Source organism: Somniosus microcephalus, chromosome 6, assembly GCF_052327205.1.
Source record: "Somniosus microcephalus isolate GS21.2 chromosome 6, FLI_Smic_1.0, whole genome shotgun sequence".
NCBI classification, from domain to species: domain Eukaryota; kingdom Metazoa; phylum Chordata; class Chondrichthyes; order Squaliformes; family Somniosidae; genus Somniosus; species Somniosus microcephalus.
The window spans coordinates 276,974,747-276,999,557 of NC_140992.1; the positions used below are offsets into that span (position 1 = coordinate 276,974,747).

At 49.1% G+C, this 24,811-nt stretch overlaps 1 protein-coding gene across 1 annotated transcript in view; it reads left to right on the forward strand.

The window, feature by feature from the left end:
• Positions 1-24,811, forward strand: part of LOC147116745 (pyrethroid hydrolase Ces2e-like) — a 54,147-nt gene that overhangs the window by 11,784 nt on the left and 17,552 nt on the right. Inside the window, exons 4-6 of the mRNA XM_085992062.1 lie at positions 12,594-12,905; positions 14,191-14,295; positions 23,120-23,224. Coding sequence (XP_085848188.1) covers positions 12,594-12,905; positions 14,191-14,295; positions 23,120-23,224 — 522 coding nt within the window. The remainder of the gene's footprint in view (positions 1-12,593; positions 12,906-14,190; positions 14,296-23,119; positions 23,225-24,811) is intronic.

Sequence of the window (24,811 nt, forward strand, 5' to 3'; positions counted from 1 at the left end):
CCCCTCTCTCTCCTCTCTCTCTCTCTCCCGCTCTTTCCCCTCCCTCTTTCCCTCCCTCTCTCTCTCTCTCTCCCTCGTCCCCTCTCTCTCTCTCTCTCCCTCTCCCTTTCTCTTTCTCCCTCTCTCTCTCATTCTCTGTCTCAACCGGTTAGACACAGGAGGCATAAACTTTTAAAATCAGCCTCCTTTGTTCACCCCAGAAAAGGTTTCATCGAAGTAGGGCCAGAGTTACAATGATTGATCGAGTGGACAATGTTAAAATAGGCAGATTCTCATCAAATGCAGAAGTGCCAGTTTTAAATTACCTGCTTTGCAATTTCCTTCCTTACTTCCTGCATATTTAGCGGTACAAAATATTAACTCCCTCATACTTAGAGTCCTAGAGTTATACAGCACAGAAAGAAGCCCTTCGGCCCATCGTGTCCGCGCCGGCCATCAAGCCCTGTCTATTCTAATCCCATTTTCCAGCACTTGGTCCGTAGCCTTGTATGCTATGGCGTTTCAAGTACTCATCCAAATGCTTCTTGAATGTTGTGAGGGTTCCTGCCTCTACCACCCTTTCAGGCAGTGAGTTCCAGATTCCAACCACCCTCTGGGTGAAAAAGTTTTTCCTCAAATCCCCTCTAAACCTCCTGCCCCTTACCTTGAATCTATGCCCCCTGGTTATTGACCCCTCTACTAAGGGGAAAAGTTCCTTTCTATCCACCCTAGCTATGCCCCTCATACTTTTGTACACCTCAATCAGGTCCCCCCTCAGCCTTCTCTGCTCCAAGGAAAACAACCCCAGCCTGTCCAGTCTCTCTTCATAGCTGAAGCGCTGCAGCCCAGGTAACATCCTGGTGAATCTCCTCTGCACCCTCTCCAATGCAATCACATCCCTCCTATAGTGTGGCGACCAGAACTGCACACAGTATTCCAGCTGTGGCCTTACCAGCGTTTTGTACAGCTCCATCATAACCTCCCTGCTCTTATATTCTATGCCTCGGCTAATGAAGGCAAGTATCCCATATGTCTTTTTAACCACCTTATCCACCTGTTGTGCTGCCTTCAGGGATCTATGTACATGCACACCAAGGTCCCTCTGATCCTCTGTCTTTCCTAGGGTCTTACCATTCATTGTGTATTCCCTGGCCTTGTTAGTCCGTCCAAAATGCATCACCTCACACTTTTCAGGGTTAAATTCCATTTGCCACTGTCCCGCCCATCTGACCAACCCATCTATATCGTCCTGTAGGCTGGGTGAGATGGGGTGGGGTGAGATGGGGAGGGGGGGAACGGGAGGGCGATGGGGAGTTAAAAAGAGGTGAGTCACTGACCCCCCTCTAATCCCGCAGCCTTCCCGCCCTGTCCCGATATCCGAATATACGAAACTGACGTGCAGGAAAAGACCAGCTGGTCCATCTCACCCCCCCACCCATCTCACCCCCCTCCCCATCTCAGCCCCCGCCCCATCTCAGACCCCCATCTCAGCCCCCCTCCCCATCTCACCCCCCACCCCATCTCACCCCCTCCCCATCTCACCCCCACCCCCCCATCTCAGCCCCCCTCCCCATCTCAGCCCCCCTCCCCCCATCTCAGCCCCCCTCCCCCCATCTCAGCCCCACCCCCCCATCTCAGCCCCACCCCCCCATCTCACCCCCACCCCCCATCTCAGCCCCCCTCCCCCATCTCAGCCCCCCTCCCCCCATCTCAGCCCCCCTCCCCATCTCAGCCCCACCCCCCCATCTCAACCCCCCACCCCCCCATCTCAGCCCCCCTCCCCCCATCTCAGCCCCCCTCCCCATCTCAGCCCCCCTCCCCATCTCAGCCCCCCTCCCCATCTCAGCCCCCCTCCCCCCATCTCAGCCCCCCTCCCCCCATCTCACCCCCACCCCCCCATCTCAGCCCCCCTCCCCCCATCTCAGCCCCCCTCCCCATCTCAGCCCCCTCCCCATCTCAGTCCCCCCTCCCCATCTCAGCCCCCCCTCCCCATCTCACCCCCCCACCATGTTGCCCGGAGCAGCGTGACAAGACATTCCCCCCTCCTCCCCTCTCTTCCCCTCCCCGCTTCGCTCCCCACCCCCCCGCAGCCGTGTAATCTCCGGGGAAAGGCAAAAAAAGAGAAAATCCCCAGGGCCATAAAGACTTGCATTTCTATAGCGCCTTTCATGACCATCGGACGTCCCAAAGCGCTTTACAGCCAATGAAGTACTTTTTGAAGTGTAGTCGCTGTTGTAATGTAGGAAACGCAGCAGCCAATTTGCACACAGCAAGCTCCCACAAACAGCAATGTGATAATGACCAGAATCAGTTTTAGTGATGCTAATTGAGGGATAAATATTGGCCCCAGGGCCCCAGGAGAACTCCCCCTGCTCTTCTTCAAAATAGTGGCCGTGGGATCTTTTACGTGCACGGGGCCACGGTTTAACGCCTCATCCGAAAGACGGCACCTCCGACAGTGCAGCGCTCCCTCAGCACTGCACTGGGAGTGTCAGCCTGGATTTGTGTGCTGAAGTCCCTGGAGTGGGACTTTGAACCCACGACCTTCTGACTCAGAGGTGAGAGTGCTGCCCACCGAGCCATGGCTGACACTGTAAGGGAAAAGATACTCTGGGAAATTCCTCTCCAACCCCCTCTGGCGATGGAACCCGGTCCAGGAGGCCACATGGACCCAGTGTTCCCTCTAAAGACACTGACCTTCTCGATGATGGGATCTGCGCCCCAGTCAGGAACCGCTCCAGCTCCCTGTTAAAGGCAGAGCGTCGGCACCCAGCACATGAGCTCTTTGAGCAGATGAGTGGGATTCCCGCAGGGAGGAAGTGGAGTCCCTCTTTAAATATGCAAATCGGGTCCTGATCTCCTGTCGTCTATTTTTGAACGACATCTAACTCTCGTTAGGAAATGGATGCTTTTACTTAGAAGTTTATAAGTTATTCCACAAGAGAGTAAGGTTCAAAGGCACTGGCTTTCACCAGCAATAAGTATACAATGATAACCTTTTATTGTTATAATAAACTTTTGTTTGTTTCACATTTACTGTTTTTTTTATGGCAGCGCACATTTACTGTTTTTTTTGAGTCAAACATATTTATTTAAATATGGTAGTACTTATTACAACTCATCAATTACATAATAAATCCATTACAATCATTAGCCGCAATAAAACAAAGCCTTAAAAACAGCTTTAGGATTAATACAAATGCAGTGGTCAATTTTACAGACAAAAATCAACAATATTAACAGTACAGGTACCCATAGTGAAAAACAATTTTATGCCAGTCCTATTGGCAATCTAGTAACTCTTCGTTTTTGCTTGGTATTACCTGTTGTCCTTTTTTTAAACATTCAAGTACAACAGTACTTATACAACTCATCAGTTACATAGTAAATCCATTACATTCATTGACCACAATAAAAGGGATAAAGCCTCAAAAACAGCTTCATGGTCAACAATATAAATACAATAATAATTTTTTTTAACAGGTAAATCAATAATGTTTACAGTACAAACTGCCACTATTTAATAAACCAAGAAAAGAAAGAACCCGTATACGCCAGTCCTACTGACATCGCTCAATCATTCAGTCATTCATTCCTCCATTCGTTCGTTCGTTCGTTCGCTCAAGCGTAACTTCCATTGTGCATGTCTGCGTGTCATTTGTCTACCTGCGTGCATGCGTGCGTTTGTTCATCCGTCCAGACAGGCCTCACGCTCACCCAATAGGATGCCCACTTTCATCCTGGGGAGCGAGGGCCCTTCATTCGGTCGAACGTAAGTTCCATTGTGTATGCGTGTGTGCGTGCGTATTATTTGTGTCTGCATGCGTGCGTTCACTTGAGCGTTCGTTCGTCCGTACATTGAGGAAGGCTTTAACACTAAATACCACCACAATATACAAAGTCCCATAACCATATCAGAAATCAATTAAAACTTCAAGTAAACTACTTTTAACCAGAAACCCGAAGCTTCTTCAACAAAACAAGTAAATACCGGTTCTACGCCAGTCCTATTGGCACTCTAATAACTCCTCGTTTTCACTTGATGTTATCTAACCATATAATGTCATGATCCTTGTCCACAGTCCTCAACTTTTCCACAGAAAAGAAGCCGACCACTTTCTCAAATTCCATAAAAGAAGAAAACAACTACTCAAATTTCCTTCTTCTTGCTGTTATCACTCACAGGACCCAGCCATCAAAATACTCATTATTCCTTGCCAATATTACTTTGTTTTGTCTTTTATCTTCCTTTTATTTTCCTTTTTTTCCATTTTGATTCCGTTCTCTTTTCCCATCTTATGGCCGCTCAAGCGCCAGGCTACAGATGGAAACAGTCTGTCTTTCCTCCACCAAAATGGCGGTGCACAAACCCGATCCCATCACCGAAACAAAGCCTCACAGCTGCCACCAGATGGAGCACAGGCGGGGCCGCTGGAACTCATTCGGGCCGGAGACCATTCGTCAACTTTAGAAACCGTACAGCATGCTCACCCACAGCATCTCCCGACTCTGCTTCTGCCGATCAGCCGCTCCGCCCTAGGCCCCCCGCCTAGGGTCCTCCGTGCTGGGCCTCCCGCCTAGGACACTCTCCTCTGGGTCTTCCACCCTGGGCCTTCTGCACTGGGTCCTCCGCACTGGGCCCTCCAGGCTGGGCTCCCCGCTTAGGGTCCTCCGTGCTGGGCCTCCCACCTAGGACACTCTCCTCTGGGTCTTCCACCCTGGGCCTTCTGCACTGGGCCCTCCGCACTGGCATTCCCCGTGAGCAGCCGGGGTGTGGAGCAGCCCATTCACACAGCACCGAGCAGAGCTGAGCTGAGCTGAGCTGCTGAGAATCTCACAGCCTGTGTGTCTCTCTCCACATTTACTGTGACTGTCTACTGTTTAAAATCTAAATTTCCCAGCTTTAAGCAGGGTTATAAAGGGATATACAAGGCCTACAATTCAGAGCAGCTGAAGGCAGTTAATTAGGGAAACTAGATTAAACTGGTTCTCCGGTAGCAGAACCCAACAAGCTCCTTTGTTTCAGGGCCTATAAAAACAGGCTTTGCAGTGCGATTTTGCACTGAGTGCGGTTTAAAAAGAGTGCTGCAAGTTGGGTGAGTCAGGGAGTCAGTGAGGAGTGGAAGGAGGAGCTCCCTTGTTTTGCCTTTGTTTTTCCTAACTTTTCACCCTGTAGGAATTGGTTCTTACTTTACACCAAGGAACGAGTCTGAGAGCAGGAGCAGTCAAACAACAACAACTGCGAAACCGCTAAAGTGATGTCACAACCAGGGAAGGAGCTGATTGGTAAGTAGGACCTGGTGAGTATTTCTACAGTCCAGTCGTTAAGGTCAAAGTAAGGTCTCTAGTTTAGAGTAAGTCGTGTTTAAAGGGAAGTAAGGTCCCTAGTGTATTTAATATTCTTTAATTTAAAGGAAGTAAAGGGAGTAAATTAAGGGTAGGACATGGCAGGGCAGCTTGGCTGTGTGGAGTGCTCCTCCTGTGCTATGTGGGAAGTCAGGGACACTTTCGGTGTCCAGGGCAAACACATGTGTAGGAAGTGTCTCCAGCTGCAGCTACTTGAAATCCACATTTCGGAGCTGGAGCTGCGGCTGGAGTCACTATGGTGCATCCGCGAAGCTGAAATCTTCGTGGATAGCACGTTTAACGAGGTGGTCACACCGCAGGTAAAGAGTGCACTGGCAGACAGGAAATGGGTGACCACCAGACAGAGTAAAAGAACTAGGAAGGTAGTGCAGTTCGGACCAGGGAGCAGCGAGGCGAGGAGGAGCCCAGTATAAAAACCAGCGCGAGTACCTAGGCCCGACCAGTTCGGACCAGGGAGCAGCGAGGCGAGGAGGAGCCCAGTATAAAAACCGGCGCGAGTACCGAGGCCCGACCAGTTTGGACCAGGGAGCAGCGAGGCGAGGAGGAGCCCAGTATAAAAACCGGCGCGAGTACCGAGGCCCGACCAGTTCGGACCAGGGAGCAGCGAGGCGAGGAGGAGCCCGGTATAAAAACCGGCGCGAGTACCGAGGCCCGACCAGTTCAGACCAGGGATCAGCGAGGCTTGCCAACTCAGCAGCGGGGAGGGAGGTAAAAAGTAATCAGAGTGTGACATCACCAGGGAGCAGGTAAGTGATTGGTTGGTGAGTATTTCTCTTTTTTAAACTTTAACTCTGTGGTTTATAGTTGCTAAGGTCTTTTCTGGTGTAGCGGGGACTGTTGTTAAACCATACAAGCGCCTTAGAGTTTATCTTTAATTGGTGATAGTGAATTAATTTAAATTAATTAAAGGGTAAGTCATGCCAGGAGAGCCCAGCCCTGTGTTATGCTCCTCTTGCTCTTTGTGGGAATTCAGGGACACTGCCGGTGTCCCTGATGACCACGTGTGCCAGAAATGCATCCAGCTGCAGCTACTAGCATACCGCATTGCGGCGCTGGAGCTGCGGATGGATGGGCTTTGGAGCATTCACGATGCTGAGAGGGTCGTGGATAACACGTTTGATGAGGTGGTCACACCGCAGGTAAGGGCTGCACAGGCAGAAGGGAAATGGGTGACCATCAGACAGAGCAGTAGAGGCAGGCAGGTAGTGCAGGGGACCCATGTGGTCATCCCCCTCTCAAACAGGTATACCAATTTGGATACTGTTGAGGGGGATGACTTACCAGAGGAAGGCAGCAGCAGCCAACTTCCCGGCACCAGGGGTGCTTCTGCTGCTCAGGAAGGGAGGAAAAAGAGTGGGAGAGCAATAGTGGTAGGGGATTCTATTGTAAGGGGTACAGATAGGCGTTTCTGTGGCCGTAGACGTGACTCCAGGATGGTTTGTTGCCTCCCTGGTGCCAGGGTCAAGGATGTCACTGAACGGCTGCAGGGCATTCTGAAGGGGGAGGGTGAACAGTCAGAGGTCGTGGTTCACATTGGGACCAATGACATGGGTAGGAAGAGGGATGAGGTCCTGCAGCAAGAATTTAGGGAGCTAGGTAGCAGATTAAAGAGCAGGACCTCAAAGGTTGTAATCTCTGGATTACTCCCGGTGCCACGTGCTAGTGAGTATAGGAATAGGAGGATAGAGCAGATGAATGCGTGGCTAAAGAGTTGGTGCAGGAGGGAGGGCTTTAGTTTCCTGGATCACTGGGCCTGCTTCTGGGGAAGGTGGGACTTGTACAAGTCGGACGGGTTGCACCTGAACCAGAGCGGGACAAATATCCTTGCGGGGAGGTTTGCTAGCACTATTCGGGGGTGTTTAAACTGAAATGGCAGGGGGTTGGGAACCTGAGCAGGGAGACAGAGGAAAGGGAAACAGGGATAAAAGCAAAAGATAGGAAGGAGAAAAACAAAAGTGGCAGTCAGAGAAATCAACGGTTTAAATCAAACGTGGCCACAGTAAATAATAATTCTAATAGGTCTAAGAGCGTTAAAAAAACAAGCCTGAAGGCTTTGTGTCTTAATGCGAGGAGCATTTGTAATAAGGTGGACGAATTGGCTGCGCAAATAGAGGTAAACGAATATAATTTGGTTGGGATTACGGAAACGTGGCTCAAGGATGGCCAAGACTGGGAACTCAACATCCAGGGGTATTCGATATTCAGGAAAGATAGGCAAAAAGGAAAGGGAGGTGGGGTAGCATTACTGGTTAAAGAAGGGATTAATACAATTGTAATGAAGGATATTAGCTCTGATGATGTGGAATCTGTATGGGTAGAATTGAGAAATACTAAGGGGAAAAAAACATTAGTGGGAGTGGTATATAGACCTCCCAACAGTAAGGCGGAGGTTGGGGATGGCATTAAAAGGGAAATTAAAGAAGCGTGCAATAAGGGCACAGCAGTCATCATGGGTGACTGTAATCGACATATAGATTGGGTTAACCAAATTAGTAAAAATACTGTGGAGGAGGAATTCCTGGAGTGTTTACGGGATGGTTTCCTGAACCAATATGTCGAGGAACCAACCAGAGATCAGGCCATCTTAGACTGGGTATTATGTAACGAGAAAGGATTAATTAGCAATCTTGTTGTACGAGGCCCCTTGGGTCGGAGCGATCATAATATGATCGAATTCTTCATTAAGATGGAGAATGAAATAGTTGACTCAGAGACTCGGGTCCTCAATTTAAATAAAGGAAACTACGATGGTCTGAGGAGCGAGTTGGGTAGGATTGATTGGGGAATGGCACTCAAAGGGTTGACGGTGGATAGGCAATGGCAAACATTCAAAGACCGAATGGATGAGCTACAGAATTTGTTCATCCCAGTTTGGCATAAAAATAAAACAAAAAAGGTGACTCAACCGTGGCTAACAAGGGAAGTTAGGGATAGCATAAGATCCAAGGAGACGACATATAAATTGGCCAGAAAAAGCAATAATCCTGAGGATTGGGAGCAGTTTAGGATTCAACAAAGGAGGACAAAGGGATTAGAAACATAGAAACATAGAAGATAGGAGCAGGAGTAGGCCATTCGGCCCTTCAAGCCTGCTCCGCCATTCAATGAGATCATGGCTGATCATCCAAATTCAGTACCCTGTCCCTGCCTTCTCCCCATATCCCTTGATCCCTTTAGCCTTAAGAAATATATCCAACTCTTTTTTGAATATATTTACTGAACTGGCCTCCACCGCCCTCTGTGGCAGAGAATTCCACAGGTTCACCGCTCTCTGGGTGAAGAAATTCCTCCTCATTTCAGTCCTAAATGGCTTACCCCTTATCCTTAGACTATGACCCCTGGTTCTGGACTCCCCGGCCATCATAAACATCCTTCCTGCATCTAGTCTGTCCAGGCCTGACAGAATTTTATAGGTTTCGATGAGATCCCCTCTCAATCTTCTAAACTCCAGTGAGTATAAGCCCAATCGACACAATCTCTCCTCATACGTCATTCCTGCCATCCCAGGTATCAGCCTGGTGAATCTTCGCTGCACTCCTTCCATGGCAAGAACGTCCTTCCTCAGGTAAGGTGACCAAAACTGCACACAGTACTCAAGGTGCGGTCTCACCAAGGCCCTGTACAACTGTAGCAAGACATCCTTGTTCCTGTACTCGAACCCTCTTGCTACGAAGGCCAACATACCATTTGCCTTCTTAACCGCCTGCTGCACCTGCATGCTTACCTTCAGCGACTGGTGCACAAGAACACCCAGGTCTCTTTGCACTTCCCCTTCTCCCAATCTATTGCCATTCAAATAATAATCTGCCTTCCTGTTTTTGCCACCAAAGTGGATAACCTCACATTTATCCACATTATAGTGCATTTGCCATGTTTCTGCCCAATCACCCAATCTGTCCAGATCGTACTGGAGTTTCACGACATCCTCCTCACAGCTTACCCTCCCACCCAGCTTTGTGTCGTCTGCAAATTTGGAGATATTACATCCAATTCCCTCGTCCAGATCATTAATATATATTGTGAACAGCTGGGGTCCTAGGACCGATCCTTGCGGTACCCCACTAGTCACTGCCTGCCACTCGGAAAATGACCCGTTTATTCCAACTCTTTGCTTTCTGTCCGCCAACCAGTTCTCTATCCAAGTCAATACCTTGCCCCCAATCCCATGTGCCTTAATTTTGCACGCTAATCTCTTATGTGGGACCTTATCGAAAGCCTTCTGAAAGTCCAAATACACCACATCCACTGGTTCTCCCTTATCTATTTTACCAGTTACATCCTCAAAAAATTCCAGTAGATTAGTCAAGCATGATTTACCTTTTGTAAATCCATGTTGACTTTGTCCGATCCTGTCACTGCTTACCAAGTGCTCTGCTATTACATCTTTTATAATAGATTCTAGCATTTTCCCCACTACCGATGTCAGGCTTACCGGTCTATAATTCCCCACTTTTTCTCGACCACCTTTTTTGAATAGTGGGGTAACATTAGCTACCCTCCAATCCATGGGTACTGTTCCAGAGTCTATCGAGTTCTGGAAGATGACCAGTAATGCATCTACTATTTCCAGGGCCACTTCCTTAAGTACCCTGGGATGTAGATTATCAGGCCCTGGGGATTTATCAGCCTTCAATCCTGTCAATTTCCCTAACACCATTTCTCTACAAATACTGATTTAATTCAGTTCCTCCCTCTCATTAGACCCTATGTTCCCCCACATCTCTGGGAGGTTATTTGTGTCCTCCTTTGTGAAGACAGAACCAAAGTATGTATTTAATTGGTTTGCCATTTCTTTGTTCCCCATTATAAATTCCCCTGATTCTGACTGCAAGGGACCTACACTTGACTTCACCAATCTTTTTCTCTTCACATATCTATAGAAGCTTTTACAGTCTGTTTTTATGTCCCCTGAAAGCTTACTCTCATACTCTATTTTCCCCCTCTTAATTAATCCCTTTGTCCTCCTTTGCTGAATCCTAAACTGCTCCCAATACTCAGGTTTGCTGCTTTTTCTGGCCAATTTATATGTCCTCTCCTTGGATCTTATGCTATCCCTAATTTCCCTTGTTAGCCACGGTTGAGTCACCTTTTTTGTTTTATTTTTATGCCAAACTGGGATGAACAAATTCTATAGTTCATCCATGCGATCTTTAAATGTTTGCCATTGCCTATCCACCGTCAACCCTTTAAGTAACGTTCCCCAATCCATCCTAGCCAACTCGTGCCTCAGACCATCGTAGTTTCCTTTATTTAAATTCAGGACCCTAGTCTCTGAGTCAAATATTTCACTCTCCATCTTAATGAAGAATTCGATCATATTATGATCGCTCCGCCCCAAGGGGCCTCGCACAACAAGATTGCTAATTAATCCTTTCTCATTACATAATACCCAGTCTAAGATGGCCTGATCTCTAAATGGTTCCTCGACATATTGGTCCAGGAAACCATCCCGTAAACACTCCAGGAATTCCTCCTCCACGGTATTGTTACTAATTTGGTTAGCCCAATCTATATGTAGATTAAAGTCACCCATGATAACTGCTGTGCCCTTATTGCACGCGTCTCTAATTTCCTGTTTAATGCCATCCCCAACCTCAGCATTACTGTTTGGGGGTCTGTATACCACTCCCACTAACGTTTTCTGCCCCATGGTATTTCTCAGCTCTACCCATACAGATTCCACATCATCAGAGCTAATATCCTTCCTTCCTATTGTGTTAATCTCCTCTTTAACCAGAAATGCTACCCCACCTCCTTTTCCTTTTTGCCTGTCTTTCCTGAATATTGAATTCCCAGCCTTGGTCACCCTGGAGCCATGTCTCCGTAATCCCAATTATATCATATCCATTTACATCTATTTGCGCAGCTAATTCGTCCACCTTATTACAAATGCTCCTCGCATTAAGACACAAAGCCTTCAGGCTTGTTTTTTTAACACTCTTAGACCTTTTAGAATTATTATTTACTGTGGCCATGTTTGATTTAAACTCTTGATTTCTCTGACTGCCGCTTTTGCTTTTCTCCTTCCTGTCTTTTGCTTCTATCCTTGCTTCCCTTTCATCTGTCTCCCTGCACAGGTTCCCAACCCCCTGCCATTTTAGTTTAAACCCTCCCCAACAGCACTAGCAAACACTTGCCCTAGGACATCAGTCCCGGTCCCACCCAGGTGCAAACCGTCCAGTTTGTACTGGTCCCACCTCCCCCAGAACCGATTCCAATGTCCCAGGAATTTGAATCCCTCCCCCTTGCACCATTCCTCTAGCCACGTATTCATCTGAAATATCCTTGTATTTCTACTCTGACTCGCACATGGCACTGGTAACAATCCTGAGATTACTACCTTTGAGGTCCTATTTTTTAATTTACCTCCTAACTCCCTATATTCAGCTTTTAGGACCTCATCCCAGTTTTTACCTATATCGTTGGTACCTATATGCACCACGACAACTGGCTGTTCACCCTCCCCCTCCAGAATGCCCTGCCGCACACTCCCTAATTTTCCAGATCAATGGCAGATGGCCTTTTCCAGACTCGAGCTAACAGAGACAGCTTGTGGCCTTGCCGAATGTCTCCAACAAAGTCTATCCTCGGCTGGTTCTGTGTCTCTGCTGTAACTTGTTATCACCTAACGCTTCTCTGACTGCGGTTCCTTTACATTTAAACTGTGCCCTTCTAACAGAAACTTACTTAACAGGCAAAAGCTCAAAGCTAAGCATTAAGGAAGGCAAATGTGATGTTGGCCTTTATTGCAAGGGGTTGGAGTATAAGAGTAAGGAAGTCTTGCTCCAATTGTACAGGGCCTTGGTGAGACCACACCTGGAGTACTGTGCACAGTTTTGGTCTCCTTATCTAAGGAAGGATATACTTGCCTTGGAGATGGTGCAGCAAAGGTTCACTAGATTAATTCCTGGGGTGAGAGGGCTGTCCTGTGATGAGAGATTGTGTAGAATGGGCCGATACTCTCTGGAGTTTAGAAGAATGAGAGGTGATCTCATTGAAACATACAAGATTCTGAGGGGGATTGACAGGGTAGATACTGAGAGATTGTTTCCCCTGGCTGGAGGGTCTAGAACCAGGGGGCATAGTCTCAGGATAAGGGGTCGGCCATTTAAGACCGAGATGAGGAGGAATTTCTTCACTCAGAGTGTTGTGAATCTTTGGAATTCTCGACCCCAGAGGGCTGTGGATGCTCAGTCGTTGAGTATATTCAAGGCTGAGATTGATAGATTTTTGGACTCTAGGGGAATCAATGGATATGGGGATCGGGCGGGAAAGTGGAGTTGAGGTCGAAGATCAGCCATGATCTTATTGAATGGTGGAGCAGGCTCGAGGGGCCGTATGGCCGACTCCTGATCCTCTTTCTTATGTTCTTAACCGTTTCCTTACACCTTGTTTTTGTCTGCAGCACAGGGGACAAGTGGGCGAAAGGGAATTCTGGATTCCTGGATCAGGTGGCGGCGCTGCAGTGGGTGCAGAGGAATATCCTCATGTTCGGGGGCGACCCGGGATTGGTGACACTGTTCGGAGAGTCAGTTGGAGGGCTCAGTGTCTCGCTGCACGTACGGCCGCAACTCGCTTCCCTTCTTTTCTCTCTCTTTCTCTCTCCAATTATTTGGTTTCAGCAGAAATCCATTCGAACGAGAGTTCTGTGTGAATTGTCGCCGGCTCCGCGGAGGTCGTCTCACACGATTCGCGATGGCCCCCAATTGCCCGGTCATTCAATTCAGTCACCAGGAAACCAGGAGTGTAGTGAGCCTCTGATCCACACTTTCACTGAGCGATGGGGGCCTTGGGAAATTCACACTTAATATCTGTGGTTTTTAACATCGAACCCAACCGTCGCCATCCCATACCTGCCCCTATCTTCAGCCCCCACCCTCCATATCCCTCCCACCCATCCTCTGCCCCAACCCATATTGTGCCTACACAACCTCTGCTCATCCACCTGAGCTGTCCCAACCCACCCCCATCCCCAGCTCCATCCCACAGCATACCCTCACCCTGCCCCCATCCCATCCATCTGATGTGCTCATATCCCACTCTCTGCCCTGCCCATATCCCACTCTCTGCCCTGCCCATATCCCACTCTCTGCCCTGCCCAGATCCCACTCTCTGCCCTGCCCAGATCCCACTCTCTGCCCTGCCCAGATTCCACTCTCTGCCCTGCCCAGATCCCACTCTCTGCCCTGCCCAGATCCCACTCTCTGCCCTGCCCAGATCCCACTCTCTGTCCTGCCCATATCCCACTCTCTGTCCTGCCCATATCCCACTCTCTGCCCTGCCCATATCCCACTCTCTGTCCTGCCCATATCCCACTCTCTGCCCTGCCCATATCCCACTCTCTGTCCTGCCCATATCCCACTCATTGCCCTGCCCATATCCCACTCATTGCCGTGCCCATATCCCACCCTCTGCCCTGCCCATATCCCACTCTCTGCCCTTCCCATATCCCACCCGCTGCCCTGCCCATATCCCACTCTCTGCCCTTCCCATATCCCACCCGCTGCCCTGCCCTGCCCATATCCCACTCTCTGCCCTTCCCATATCCCACCCTCTGCCCTGCCCATATCCCACTCTCTGCCCTTCCCAGGTTCCCACCCCATCCTGCCCCTTAACAAAAGCCAACATCCTTTTCCAAAAACTCATCAAGGTGGACCATCTCATTCCCATTCCCATTCACTCCAGCACCCAATGAGCTGGGAGTGGACCATCTCATTCCCATTCCTGCAGTAACATTCCTAGGAATACACGGGCACCAGATGAGCCAAGAACAAGTTCTCCATAAAACCGATTCCAAATGTGTCTTATTGTGCCCTAAATCATTTTCCCCTTGTTTCTCTCCAGACTTTTTCTCCTCTATCCACTGGTCTGTTCCACAAGGCCATACTGCAAAGTGGGAGCGCTCTGTTGCCGGGATTGCTGCCCTTACTGCCAACCCAGCTAGCTTTCGTGAGTTTGTTCGGGTTGGGCAGTAACTGTGAGAGACGTGTTACGATGGGTTTGTTTCATGTTAACCTTGCAGTGCGGTGATCCGAACACTGACCTTTCACCTCGGGAGCCTCAGGTCAAACCCAATGGCGGACTTATTGAGCATGCTTGGTGCGGGATTTGTTCAGTGTGGGGCCCTGATCATCAGTGAAGAGATGATGAACAGATAATCTGTTTTAGTGATGTTGATTGAGGGATCGTCAGTTGATGTTGATTGCTGGTCAGTTAGCTCAGGTGGTTAGAGTGTGGCGCTAATAACCTCAAGTTCACGGGGCCAATCCCCATCCTGATGAGCTACGCCGTCTGCTGCTGTTTTAAGGCGCGGGGAGTGGGACTAGCTGAAGCGCTCCTGCAGACAGCCAGCACTGGCTCAATGGGCCGAATGGCCTCCTTCTGTGCTGTAACCATTCTATGGGGGAGAAATTCAGTATTGCCCCATTTGGGGCGCTAACCTTTGAAAGTTGGGAAACTTCGCGCCGGGCGCTAATGATTCCCAGCTTTTGCAAAATTCGGTGTTTGCGCTCCAGGAAGGAAGTGGAGCGCTGAATCAAGGGCTCTACTTCCTTCCTGGAGCGCTAAAGGGCGCAGGCGGAGCATGAGTGGTGCAGCGCTGCTCCGATCCGAGGCTCCTTCCCTCCCTTAAAGGGAGGTGCCATCGCTGCAGGCTCTGCATTGGGACCCGTTAGCTGGTCCCCGACGGCAGCCGCGATCGATCAGCCCGATCAGTCCCACGCTCTCCAGCAGAGCGCCGGGGCTGAACGATCGCGGGCCCAGGGGGCAATCGAAAAAAACAACTTGAAGTGTTGTTGAGATTTTTCTCCGACCTGCGCCAACATCCCCTTTTATTGGCGCCTCTGGAGCTCCCGGCCTCCCGAACAGCTGTCGGCAGGGAGCGGAACCGAAGTTTGGGTCCGGGGCACTACCGGGGTGATGCGCACGCCAATGACGTCACGATCTCCGGGTGCAGGAGAGCGCGGCGCTAGTGGTTACTGCTGCCGCAAACCTCCACCTCAATTTCACGGGCGTCGGTACTATCGCCATGCCGGGTCGCAAAGCTGGTAGCGCCACGTTAGCGCCCCCGGAGGCGCTAATGTTCCGAATTTCTCCCCCTATGGTTCTATTCTATGATTCTATAAATATTGGCCAGGACACCGGGGAGAACTCCCCTGCTCTTCATCGAAATAGTGCCACAGGATCTTTGACATCCACCTGAGAGGGCAGACGGGGCCTCGGTTTAACATCTCATCCGAAAGACGGCATCTCCAACAGTGCAGCGCTCCCTCAGTACTGCCCCACCGACAGTGCAGCGCTCCCTCAGTACTGCCCCTCTGGCAGTTCGGCGCTCCCTCAGTACTGGCACTCTGACAGTGCGGCACTCCCTCAGTACTGCCCCTCCGACAGTGCGGCGCTCCCTCAGTACCGCCCCTCCAACAGTGCGGCGCTCCCTCAGTACTGCCCCTCCGACAGTGCGGCGCTCCCTCAGTACTGCCCCACCGACAGTGGGCGCTCCCTCAGTACTGCCCCACCGACAGTGCGGCGCTCCCTCAGTACTGCCCCACCGACAGTGCGGCGCTCCCTCCGACAGTGCAGTGCTCCCTCAGTACTGCCCCTCCGACAGTGCGGCGCTCCCTCAGTACCGCCCCTCCGACAGTGCGGCGCTCCCTCAGTACTGCCCCTCCGACAGTGCGGCGCTCCCTCAGTACCGCCCCTCCAACAGTGCGGCGCTCCCTCAGTACTGCCCCTCTGACAGTGCGGCGCTCCCTCAGCCCCGCACTGAGAGTGTCAGCCTAGATTTTGTGCTTAAGTTTCTGGAGTGACAGTTTGGCTCAGTGATTGGACACTTACCTCTGATTTTGAAGGTTCTGGGTTCAAGTCCACTCCAAGAACCTGATCACGTAATCTAGGATGATAACTCCAGTGCAGTACTGAGGGAGTGCTACATTATCAAAGGTGCCACCTTTCAGGTTAGACGTTAAACCATCCGGTTCTTCAGGTGGATGTAAAAGATCTGAAGAGCAGGGCCGTTCCCCCTGATGTCCTGCTCAACAATTATCCCTCAACCAATACCACCAAAAACCGATTAGCAGGCCTTGGAGAGGGTGCAGAGGAGATTTGCCAGAATTGGACCAGGGATGAGGGACTTCAGTTATGTGGAGAGACTGGCGAAGCTGGGGTTGTTACCCTTAGAGCAGAGAAGGTTAAGGGGAGATTTGATAGAGGTGCGCAAAATGGTTTTGATAGAGTAAATAAGGTGAAACTGTTTCCAGTGGCAGGAGGGTCGATATCCAGAGGGACACAGATTTAAGGTGTTTGGCAAAAGAACCAGAGGTGACATTTTTTACGCAGAAAGTTGTTGTGATCTGGAACGCGCTGCCTGAAAGGGCGGTGGAAGCAGATTCAATAGTAACTCTCAAAAGGGAATTGGAGAAATACTCAAAGGATACTGTAAAGTCTGTGTGTTCTAGTTGTAATTAATAACACACAGGCTACAAGATTAAAGTTCAACAGGTCTTTACTGGTTGGAGGTCAGGACTATATGAAATACAATCTTACTACACAGTGCTTATATACCGGTGGTCACCACCGGTATTACGTATACAGCAGCCAGAGAAAGTAGTACATCTCTTAAGGTGGAACAGGCTTAAGTTCTCTTAAGGTGGAACAGGTTACATACACCACAATCCTCCCTTTTTAGCTTAATAGTCATATCCCCATTTAACATAACATAATAACATATATACATATATAACTTCAGGTATAAACAGTTCAAAGGTTCAGTCTCTCAGGAGGCCTTCTGATTCGGTCTGGATAATGCCTTTCAGTGGTCTCTGATTCTTGTTGCTGAGGTGACTCTTCTTGTTGGTTTCCTATGTATTGGACGTCATCATCAGGTACAGTCCCTGCCGAGGTAGATGCTTCAGGTTCATTAACGTCTTCCACAGTTGTCTCTGTCGCAACCATGGGTTCGACCCTTGCTCTTGATTCTACCAGTTGATCCGCATGACGCCTTATCACATTGTTACCAATATCTACTGCGTACATCAGAGGTCCTTGTCTGGCCCGAATTGTTCCGGGCTGCCATTTTTCGTTTCCATAGCCCCTTGCCAACATTGGTTGTCCTACTTCGAAACTTCGAGTGGACTTGTTATTAATATGCCGGAACTGTTTGTTTTCCACTTCCCTCCGCACATTTGGTTTTAACAAGTCCAACCTGGACCGCAACCTCCTGTTATAAAACATCATGGCAGGACTTTGGTTAGTAACTGCATGAGCGGCGTTTCGATACGCCATTAGGAAATTGTCCACCTTGTGCTGTAGCGGAATCTGGTCATCGTTCATGGCCTTTATTGCCTTTTTGAATGTTTGGACAAATCTCTCGGCCAACCCGTTTGTCGCCGGATGATATGGGGCAGAGGTATAATGTTTCACCCCATTCTTCTTTAAGAATTTTTGGAATTCTTCCGACACGAACTGTGGTCTGTTGTCCGAACAGATCTGTTCTGGCAATCCGTTCCTTGCGAATATTGTTCTTAACACCGCAATTGTCTTTTCTGAAGTAGTGGTATTCATCTTGATCACTTCTGGCCATTTGGAATGTGCGTCCACCGCAATTAGGAACATGGAGTCCATGAATGGACCAGCAAAGTCAATATGTACGTGTTGCCATGGGGCTGAAGGCCATTCCCATGGGTGTAGTGGTGCGATCGGAGGTGCATTTTGCACTTTTTGGCACCCAGCGCAGCTTTTCGTCAACTCCTCTATCTGTTGGTCAATACCCGGCCACCATACATAAGCCCTAGCAAGACTTTTCATCTTAACTCCCCCCAGATGACCTTCATGCAGTTCTTTTAGAACTCTTTCCCTTAACTTGGGAGGAATAATCACTCTTGTCCCGTACATCAAAGTACCATGGCAGACGCACAGCTGGTCTCGCCTTGCCGAGAATGCCGGTAACAGAGGATCACCACGTGTTGGCCATCCTTTCACTGTCACCTCGTAGACTCTGGACAGTGTCGGGTCGTTCCTGGTTTCTCTTTCAATACTTGCATTGGTGACTGGTAAACACTCGATGATGGTCGAATGAAATAACTCAACAGGGTCAACTTTCGTCGTTTCTTCTTCTTCAGGTAGTGGCAGGCGCGACAGCCCATCAGCATTGCCATGCTGCTTCGTACCTTTGAATTCTACTTGATATTGATGTGCCCCTAGGAAAAGGGACCATCTCTGGAGACGCTGTGCTGTCATCACTGAAACACCCTTCTTAGGGTTAAAAATGGATACCAACGGCTGATGGTCTGTCAGAAGTGTGAATTTTTGGCCCTGCAGGTAATGATTAAACTTCTTCACTCCCCATACAAGGCTGAGAGCCTCCCTATCGATCTGCGCATAGTTGCGCTCAGCGGAGGTCAATGATCTAGATGCAAACGCGACTGGCCTTTCCGTGCCATTTGGCAACTTGTGTGAGAGTACTGCCCCAATACCATATGGAGAAGCATCACAAGCCAACCGAATAGGCAGTGTCGGGTTGAAGTGAGCCAACACTTCCTCTGAGGTGATCAATTCTTTGCTTTTGCGAAATGCCTTCTTACAGTTTTCGCTCCATTCCCATGGTACCCCCTTCTGTAAAAGAGCGTTCAGCGGGTGCAGTACCGTGGATAGATTTGGTAGAAATTTATGGTAATAGTTAATCAATCCTAGAAACGACCTCAACTGAGAGACATTATCTGGAGCGGGAGCCTTTACAACTGCCTCTATCTTGTCAGGAGACTTATGAAGCCCCTCCCAGTCAATGACATGACCACAGTACGAGATCCGCTTCTGGAAGAACTCGCATTTCTGCCGATTAACTCTAAGTCCATACTCTTTCAGTCTGTTGAGCACCAGTTCCAAGTTTGCGAGGTGTTCTTCATCACCATCACCTGTAATCAGAATATCGTCCAGGTAACATTGTGTGCCTGGAATTCCCTGTAATACCTGCTCCATGGCCCTCTGCCAAATTGCTGGAGCCGATGCCACTCCAAAAACCAGTCTATTGTACCGGTACAAACCTCGATGCGTGTTGATCGTGAGGTATTGGCGTGGCTCTTCTTCAACCTCCATCTGCAAGTACACCTGCGCCAGTTCTATCTTGGTGAAGTGTTTCCCGCCAGACAACGAAGCAAAAATATCCTCAATCCGCGGAAGCGGATACTGCACCGTGTGAAGCACCGGATTAACGGTGATTTTGAAATCTCCACAGATGCGAACCTTCCCTGGTTCTCCTGGCTTGTTGCTCGAAGGACGTTTCATAACGGGAACAATGGGCGTAGCCCACTCACTCCAATCTACCTTAGACAGTACACCTGAACGTTCTAGCGCTTCCAGTTCCGCTTCTACAGTAGGTCGTATTGCATAGGGTACCGGTCTGGCTTTAAAAAATTTTGGTTGTGCATGTTCATCAATCTTGATGTTTGCCGTAATTCCTCTCAGTGTTCCCAGTCCCTGCTGGAACACCTCTTTAGCATCATCCAATATTCTGGACAATCGTTTAGGTTTGACATCTGTTTCCCCGGAATCTACCGTTAGTGCCTTCAAGGAGTGCCAGTCTATATTCATTTTCCTAATCCACTCCCGTCCCAGTAGTGGTGGACCTCCTTCAGGTAGCACATATAAGTCCATTACTTGGCTTTCTTTGCCCTTGTGGACCACTTTTACCTCTATCTTTCCGACGGGGTACACTCTTTGCCCCGTGTATGTTTTCAATATAATCTCCGTATCCCGTAGGGGAATATGTTGGAATAACCTTTTGTAATCTTTCTTATTCATGACCGTCAATGCCGATCCAGTGTCCAATTCCATCTTTACTTGGACTCCTGCTATCTGAAGGGTGACCCAAATTGTCTGGAGATCTGCATCCTTACCAACGTTGTGTACTCTTAAGCTACCCAGTTCATTACTGCTAGCGTCTGAATCTGACTTCTGTTCGGTCGAACTGTTCTTTGTCACCTTGTGTACCTTTATGTATTTTCCTTGCGGTGACTTTTTGTTGCTGGTCTTCTTTCCTGACCGGCATACTTTAGCTATGTGGCCAAGCCTGCCACACGTTCTGCATTCTTGGTTTTTAAACCAACACTGGTTCTGATCGTGCGTTGTCTTTCCGCAACGATAACATTTTACAGTACTCAAACCCAATTTATTTGTACTGAGTTCCGGTGACCGTAGCTGCATTACTGCCGTGCCTCTCGCTGCGGCTTCGTGTGCTGCTGCCATAGTGACCGCTTTCTCAAGCGTCAGCTCATTCTCCTCGAGCAATTGCTTTTGTGTATCTTCTTTTAATAAACCACACACAAATTTATCTCGTAGCGCCTCTGTCAATCTCGTTCCGAATTGACAGTACTTTGCTAGCTTACGCAATTCCATTAAATATTCAGCATTGCTTTCATCCTTCAGCTGCCTTCGGCTGTAAAATTTAAATCGTTCCGCTAGCATCAGCGGCGTGGGGTTTAGGTGATTTTTTAGGACAGTAACAATCTCCTCGAACGTCTTATCCGCCGGTTCATCTGGTGATACAAGGTGTTTCAATTGCCCGTATGTCTTCGCACCCATTAAGTTTAATAATGTTAGTGCTTTCTCTGCATCTGGGATTTTATTTGCTTTACAATAATTTTGTATGCGTTCTACATACATAGCCTAATCTTCGATGTCGCTATCAAAGGTATTAATGTTCCCATGTTTAGGCATCGTTGCAATTTAATTTATTTTTATTTTTATCCAAGATGGCGGCTTCCGCGCTCTTGTCTTCGTCCTCCGCCTACAAAATGGCGGTTTTCCCGCGCTTGGCGGTCTTCACCCTTCCCCCGACACTGTCTCCGCTTCACCGCGGCTCTCGCGCCTTCAGTTGCCCCCAGACGCTGCGCCTTTTTAGCCCGAATGCGGCCCGGCCCTTATCACCAGCCGCGATCGATGTCCCCGCGCTGCGCCTTTCGGCCCGAATGCGGCCCGGCCCTTATCTCCGGTCGCGATCGATCTCACCGCCCTTATTCCTCCGTCTTCCCTCCCCGTCTGTACAGCCAACGTGGCCGATTTTCTGGTCGCGTCGCTGCCAGGCTTACCCACTACCGAGGTAGAAAGAAGATAGCTGACAGCCGCTGATGGAGGCTTCGAGTTCAGGGTGTCTTCTGCACTCTGGTTTCTCGATGTCTGCCGCGCGACGTGTCTTCCAGCAGGGTGATGAGGGTGGAAACCTCTCTTCGACGTCTGTTCTGTGGACGAAGCCGCCGTGGATATAACTGCCGCAGGGTAAGAATCTGACTCGTCGCCACTGTAAAGTCTGTGTGTTCTAGTTGTAATTAATAACACACAGGCTACAAGATTAAAGTTCAACAGGTCTTTACTGGTTGGAGGTCAGGACTATATGAAATACAATCTTACTACACAGTGCTTATATACCGGTGGTCACCACCGGTATTACGTATACAGCAGCCAGAGAAAGTAGTACATCTCTTAAGGTGGAACAGGCTTAAGTTCTCTTAAGGTGGAACAGGTTACATACACCACAGATACTAATTTGCAGGGCTGTGGGGAAAGAGCAGGGGGACTGAGACTAATTGGAGAGCTCTACCAAAGAGCTGGCACAGGCACGATGGGCCGAATGGCCTCCTCCTGTGCAGTGAGATTCTATGATTTATCTCATTGCTGTTTGTGGGAGCTTGCTGTGCGCTAAATGGTTGCTGTGATTGCCGACCAAACAACAGTGGCTACACTTCAAAAGTACTTCATTGGCTGTGGAGCACTGTGGGACGTCCTGAGCGCATTAAAACGTCGCTGTATAAATGCTAGTTCTTCCTGATGATGAGGTGTCAAGGGAAGAGGTGGGGCTTGGTGTCACCAGCGCGGAGAGAGAAGCTGAGCCCATTGCCAGCGGACAATGTACAAGATGTAAGCTAGCAAACCGTATCCAGAAGGAAGATTACTTTAAATCCGGATAGTAGGAGAAAGGGTCAAACTGGGGGAAAGGGGAATTCTTCACCACACCAAGATTGATCAGTACAAGAAATGGACTTCCCAGTAGTGGATCATAGGAATATAGGAACAGGAGGAGGCCATTCAGCCCCTCGAACCTGTTCCGCCATTCGATGAGATCATGGCTGATCCGTGACCTAACTCCATATACCCGCCTTTGGCCCATATCCCTTAATACCTTTGGTTAACAGAAAGCTATCAATCTCAGATTTAAAATTAACAATTGATCGAGCATCATTCGCCGTTTGCGGAAGAGAGTGTCAAACTTCTACCACACTTTGTGTGTAGAAGTGTTTCCTAATTTCACTCCTGAAAGGTATGGCTCTAATTTTTAGACTCTGCCCCCTAGTCCTAGAATCCCCAACCAGCGGAAATAGTTTCTCTCTCTCTACCCTGTCTGTTCCTCTTAATATCCTGAAAACTTCGATCAGATCACCCCTTAACCTTCTAAATTCTAGGGAATACAACCCTAATTTGTGTAATCTCTCCTCGTAATTTAACCCTTGGAGTCCAGGTATCATTCTGGTAAACCTACGCTGCACTCCCTCCAAGGCCAATACATCCTTCCTAAGGTGTGGTGCCCAGAACTGCTCATGGTAGAGGGAGTGTAGGAGAAATCATTTAAGAAATGGTTGAATGATGTGATGAGGGGACAGCAGATGATTGAGATAGGATGGGCAGAATGTTCCATCTTGTGATCTTGACATGCGCTGCGTGGGGAGGCTGGGAGGGCACTGGGAAGAACATGAAGGGCCTCACGTGTCTGATCTTCTCCTTTTTGCAGGAAGCTGGTGAGATAGCGGATTGCAGTAGCACACAATCCCAGCTCCTGCTGCACTGCCTCAGGAACAAGACAGAAGAGGAGATGTACCAAATCATCACAAGTGTGGTGCGTTTCTTTAAAAATAAATAGATATTTGTTTTTTTGAGTTTGATCATGCGAGCTGAAAAGGCGATCACCCTAACATTATCTCATGTAGTACCCTTACAGCCAGTAGAAGGAGTCTTTCATCCACATCTGTCTTTCAGAAAAGATGTTAAACCAAGGCCCCGTCCGCCTGTTTGAAGGAGATGTTAAAAGATCCCATGAATCTATTGGAAGAAGATTCCCCCCCATCCCCGCCCCCGGTGTCCTGGGGCCAACATTCATCCCTCAGCCAACATCACTAAAAACAGATTAACTGGCCATTCATCTCACTGACGTTTGTGGGATCGTGCTGTGCGCTTGCCTCCATCACGACAGTGACTGCACTTGTAGGTCAGGTTCCCGATAAATGTGACGAATACAAATCATTTTCTTGTGACGTATTTAAAAACCAGCCTGTGAGAGGAAGAGGAACAATCCCTAATGCCCAGTGCCACTGAGAATAGTGAAACAAAGATTCGGTGCTGAAGTTGCTGTTCCCTCGGTTACTGTACGTGGATTTTGTATAAACTTTGGTTCAAACAGTGAGAGGTGAGCGTCCCTGGTGGTTCAGTTGGAATTTTTTTTAATTCATTCACGTGATGTGGGCGTCGCTGGTAAGACCAGCATTTATTGCCCGTCCCTAATTTCCCGAGAAGGTGGCGGTGAGCCGCCTTCTTGACAACTGAGTGTCTTGCTAGGCCATTTCAGAGGGCAGGTATGTGACAGGTAACATTCGCGCCACACAAGTGCCAGGCAATGACTGTCTCCAACAAGTGAGAGTCTAACCACCGCCCCTTGACATTCAACGGCATTACCATCGCCGAATCCCCCACCATCAACATCCTGGGAGGTCACCATTGACCAGAAACTTAACTGGACCAGCCACATAAATACTGTGGCAACAAGAGCAGGTCAGAGGCTGGGAATTCTGTGGCAAGTGACTCACCTCCTGACTCCCCAAAGCCTTTCCACCATCTACAAGGCACAAGTAAGGAGCGTGATGGAATACTCTCCACTTGCCTGGATGAGTGCAGCTCCAACAACACCGAAGAAGCTCGACACCATCCAGGACAAAGCAGCCCGCTTGATTGGCACCCCATCCACCACCTTAAACATTCACTCCCTCCACCACCGGCGCTGCAGTGTGTACCATCTACAAGATGCACTGCAGCAACTCGCCAAGGCTCCTTCGGCAGCACCTCCCAAACCCGCGACCTCTTCCACCTAGAAGGACAAGGGCAGCAGGCGCATGGGAACACCACCACCTCCAAGTTCCCCTCCAAGTCACACACCATCCTCACTTAGAAGTATATCGCCGATCCTTCATCATCGCTGGGTCAAAATCCTGGAACTCCCTCCCTAACAGCAGTGTGGGAGCACCTTCACCTCACGGACTGCAGCAGTTCAAGAAAGCAGCTCACCACCACCTTCTCAAGTCAACTAGGGATGGGCAATAAATGCTGGCCTTATAAAAACGAATTTAAAAAAAAGTTAAGTGTCAAACACATTGCTGTGGGTCTGGAGTCACATATAGGCCAGACCAGGTAAGGACGGCAGATTTCCTTCCCT